The 5000-nt window shown below is 49.8% G+C and overlaps 1 protein-coding gene across 1 annotated transcript in view; it reads left to right on the forward strand.

The window, feature by feature from the left end:
- Nucleotides 1-5000, forward strand: part of LOC106561261 (collagen alpha-1(VI) chain-like) — a 54408-nt gene that overhangs the window by 39873 nt on the left and 9535 nt on the right. The window contains 1 exon segment of the mRNA XM_045693784.1: nucleotides 2323-2388. Within this exon segment, the coding sequence (XP_045549740.1) occupies nucleotides 2323-2388 (66 nt within the window).

Consider the following 5000-nt stretch of genomic DNA (forward strand, 5'->3'; position numbering starts at 1 on the left):
CTCAGCCCCATGCCTCAGCCCTCTCCTCAGCTCCAATCCTCAGGCCGCCCCTCAGCCCCTCCCCTCAGCCCCATCCCTCAGCCCTCCCCTCAGCCCCATCACTCAGCCCTCCCCTCAGCCCCATCCCTCAGCCCCATCCATCAGCCCCATCCCTCAGCCCTCTCCCTCAGCCCCATCCCTCAGCCCTCCCCTCAGCCCCATCCCTCAGCCCTCTCCTCAGCCCCATTCCTCAGCCCTCCCCTCAGCCCCATCCCTCAGCCCCCCCCTCAGCCTCATCCCTCAGTCCTCACTTCAGCCCCATCCCTCAGCCCTCCCCTCAGCCCTAGTTCTTTGCCTAAGCCCCCAGGGCCCATACCACTCAAATAACTGAAGCCTTCATAACCTGACCTGTAGCTTGTTAAGACCAGAAGAGAAGAACAGGGCAATGACCTAGCTTAAATAACAGGTTTAGGATAGCCATCTTAAAATAATGTTTATAATGGTCTCTGTCAAACTAGATTTATGGTGGAGATACAATCAAACAGAACGTGTGTGTGTGTGTGTGTGTGTGTGTGTGTGTGTGTGTGTGTGTGTGTGTGTGTGTGTGTGTGTGTGTGCGTCCGCGCGTGTGTGTGTGTGTGTGTGTGTGTGTGCGTCCGCGTGGTGTGTGTGTGTGTGTGTGTGTGTGTGTGTGTGTGTGTGTGTGTGTGTGTGTGTGTGTGTGTGTGTGTGTGTGTGTGTGATATATGACTAGCCCATGTCTGTTCCATAGACATCAGAGGCGGACACTGAGAGCTTCAGGTCAGAGTTTCGGAGGAATGGAAGGTTGTTAAAAGAGAAGGGATAGGGGCGAGGTTCTCATCTCAGAGAGAGGAGAGACAAAGAGACAGGGTTAACAAGCTAAGGGTTAGAGGGGCTAAGTTATCAGCGAGGGGTAGGGTTAGAGGGGCTAAGTTATCAGCGAGGGGTAGGGTTAGAGGGTAGGGTTAGAGGGGCTAAGTTATCAGAGAGGGGTAGGGTTAGAGGGGCTAAGTTATCAGAGAGGGGTAGGGTTAGAGGGGCTAAATTATCAGAGAGGGGTAGGGTTAGAGGGGCTAAGTTATCAGCGAGGGGTAGGGTTAGAGGGGCTAAGTTATCAGAGAGGGGTAGGGTTAGAGGGGCTAAGTTATCAGAGAGGGGTAGGGTTAGAGGGGCTAAGTTATCAGAGAGGGGTAGGGTTAGAGGGGCTAAGTTATCAGCGAGGGGTAGGGTTAGAGGGGCTAAGTTATCAGCGAGGGGTAGGGTTAGAGGGGCTAAGTTATCAGAGAGGGTAGACAGGTAGACAGTAGGCAGTAGGGTAGGCAGTTAGACAGTAGACAGTAGGGTAGGTTAGACAGTTGTCAGTGGGTAGGGTTAGAGGGGCTAGTAGCAGTAGGCAGTAGAGTGACGGTAGAGGTTGGCAGTAGAGGGTAGGGTAGGGTAGACGGTAGACGTAGCGGTAGGGGTTAGACAGTAGACAGTGACAGTAGGAGTAGGCAGTAGGCAGTAGACAGTAGGCAGTAGACAGTAGACAGTAGACAGTAGACAGTAGACAGTAGACAGTAGACAGTAGGCAGTAGACAGTAGACGGTAGGCAGTAGACAGTAGGCAGTAGACAGTAGGCAGTAGACAGTAGGCAGTAGGCAGTAGGCAGTAGGCAGTAGACAGTAGACAGTAGGCAGTAGACAGTAGGCAGTAGACAGTAGACAGTAGGCAGTAGACAGTAGACAGTAGGCAGTAGGCAGTAGACAGTAGACAGTAGGCAGTAGACAGTAGACAGTAGACAGTAGGCAGTAGACAGTAGACAGTAGACAGTAGACAGTAGACAGTAGGCAGTAGGCAGTAGGCAGTAGACAGTAGACAGTAGACAGTAGACAGTAGGCAGTAGACAGTAGACAGTAGACAGTAGGCAGTAGACAGTAGGCAGTAGGCAGTAGACAGTAGACAGTAGACAGTAGACAGTAGGCAGTAGGCAGTAGGCAGTAGACAGTAGGCAGTAGACAGTAGACAGTAGACAGTAGTCAGTAGACAGTAGTCAGTAGGCAGTAGACAGTAGTCAGTAGACAGTAGACAGTAGGGTCCACCTGGTTTCAGTGAACTTTGACCCCAGAGATAATGATAAAGGTTACTCATCAGTTGTCTGTCTCACTTTCTCTCACGACACTTTGTCAAAGTTTCACTATCTGTAGTGTGTATTACTATCTCTCTTCCTGTCTCTCCTCTGCAGAACGATTCCCCTGTGTATTACTAACTCTCTTCCTGTCTCTCCTCTGCAGAACGACTCCCCTGTGTATTACTATCTCTCTTCCTGTCTCTCCTCTGCAGAACGACTCCCCAGGACTCCCAGGGAACAAAGGAGCCAAAGGTCACCGAGGACCTGAAGGAAACCCGGTAAGACAGAGAGATCAATTCGATTTCTTTTATAAATCCCTTTTTTACATCAGCAGTTGTCACCAAGTGCTTTACAGATACCCAGCCTTGAACCCCATAGAGCAATGCAGCGGCAGAAGCACAGTGACTAAGAGAAACGGTCTAGATGGAAGGAACCTATTGGAAGAAACCTAGACAGGAACCAGGCTCTTAGGGCTGGCCCATCCTCTTCTATGGATGGATGGATGGAGAGAGGCAGACAGACAGTGAGACGGAGAGACAGAGAGGGACAGAGAGAGACAGAGAGACAGAGGGACAGAGAGGGACAGAGAGGGACAGAGAGACAGAGAAGGACAGAGACGGACAGAGAGGAACAGAGAGACAGAGAGACAGAGAGACAGAGAGACAGAAATACAAAGAGAGACAGAGAGAGAGAGAGACAGAGAGAGACAGAGAGAGACAGAGAGGGACAGAGAGAGACAGAGAGACAGAAAGAGACAGAGAGAGAGAGACAGAGAGAGACAGAGAGAGAGAGAGAGAGAGAGAGAGAGAGAGAGAGAGAGAGAGAGAGAGAGAGAGAGACAGAGAGAGAGAGAGACAGAGAGAGAGAGAGACAGAGAGAGAGACAGAGAGAGAGACAGAGAGAGAGACAGAGAGAGAGAGAGAGACAGACAGAGAGAGACAGACAGATAGAGACAGACAGAGAGAGACAGAGAGAGAGAGAGACAGAGAGAGAGAGAGAGAGACAGAGAGAGAGAGAGAGAGACAGAGAGAGAGACAGAGAGAGAGAGAGAGAGAGAGAGAGAGAGAGAGAGAGAGAGAGAGAGAGAGAGAGAGAGACAGAGAGAGAGACAGAGAGAGAGAGACAGAGACAGAGAGAGAGAGAGAGAGAGACAGAGAGAGAGAGAGAGAGACAGAGAGAGAGAGAGAGAGAGAGAGAGAGAGAGAGAGAGAGAGAGACAGAGAGAGAGAGAGAGAGAGAGAGAGAGAGAGAGAGAGATGCCCTCACTGTAGCACTTGGAGATGTTTTTTCTTTGTTATAAATTCAACGTGTTATTATTTAGAGAGAGACGGAGAGTTGGTGGAGAGAGAGAGAGATACGAGAGAGAGAGAGATACAGAGAGTAAGAGAGAGAGAGAGAGAGATACAGAGAGTTGGTGTGAGAGAGAGGGGTTACAGTCTCTCCTCCTCTGTCTTTCCCTGGCTAGTGGCTAGGCTGCATATTTCTAGGATAAACAGTTTGAGTTATGTGTTTGTGGGAAGTGTGCTAAACTCAGCCTACAATTAACTGTCGTGTGCATGCTCGTGTGCGCGTGCTTGTATCCTCTTCGTCAAGAAACAAAATGCTCGTCAATTGAATTTTCTCTGCTTGAAACAAACAGATGGGAGTGAGGGGCGATGAAAAGAGGAAAAGAGAGAGGCGTAGAACTATTGAAAGGCCCTGGTGTTGAAGCAGAGAGAGGCGGAGAACTATTGAAAGGCCCTGGTGTTGAAGCAGAGAGAGGCGGAGAACTATTGAAAGGCCCTGGTGTTGAAGCAGAGAGAGGCGTAGAACTATTGAAAAGACCCTGGTGTTGAAGCAGAGAGAGGCGGAGAACTATTGAAAGGCCCTGGTGTTGAAGCAGAGAGAGGCGTAGAACTATTGAAAGACCCTGGTGTTGAAGCAGAGAGAGGCGGAGAACTATTGAAAGACCCTGGTGTTGAAGCAGAGAGAGGCGGAGAACTATTGAAAGGCCCTGGTGTTGAAGCAGAAGAGAGGCGTAGAACTATTGAAAGGCCCTGGTGTTGAAGCAGAGAGGCGGAGAACTATTGAAAGGCCCTGGTGTTGAAGCAGAGAGAGGCGTAGAACTATTGAAAAGACCCTGGTGTTGAAGCAGAGAGAGGCGTAGAACTATTGAAAGGCCCTGGTGTTGAAGCAGAGAGAGGCGGAGAACTATTGAAAGGCCCTGGTGTTGAAGCAGAGAGAGGCGGAGAACTATTGAAAGGCCCTGGTGTTGAAGCAGAGAGAGGCGGAGAACTATTGAAAGGCCCTGGTGTTGAAGCAGAGAGAGGCGGAGAACTATTGAAAGGCCCTGGTGTTGAAGCAGAGAGAGGCGGAGAACTATTGAAAAGGCCCTGGTGTTGAAGCAGAGAGAGGCGGAGAACTATTGAAAAGACCCTGGTGTTGAAGCAGAGAGAGGCGGAGAACTATTGAAAAGGCCCTGGTGTTGAAGCAGAGAGGCGGAGAACTATTGAAAAGGCCCTGGTGTTGAAGCAGAGAGAGGCGGAGAACTATTGAAAAGACCCTGGTGTTGACTAACTAGCCCCGTTCATCTATTACAGTAGGGCTACTACACTAACTAGCCCCATTCATCTATTACAGTAGGGCTACAACACTAACTAGCCCCATTCATCTATTACAGTAGGGCTTCTACACTAACTAGCCCCATTCATCTATTACAGCAGGGCTACTACACTAACTAGCCCCATTCATCTATTACAGTAGGGCTACAACACTAACTAGCCCCATTCATCTATTACAGTAGGGCTACTACACTAACTAGCCCCGTTCATCTATTACAGTAGGGCTACTACACTAACTAGCCCCATTCATCTATTACAGTAGGGCTACAACACTAACTAGCCCCATTCAA

This window comes from Salmo salar, chromosome ssa14 (assembly GCF_905237065.1).
Source record: "Salmo salar chromosome ssa14, Ssal_v3.1, whole genome shotgun sequence".
NCBI lineage: Eukaryota > Metazoa > Chordata > Actinopteri > Salmoniformes > Salmonidae > Salmo > Salmo salar.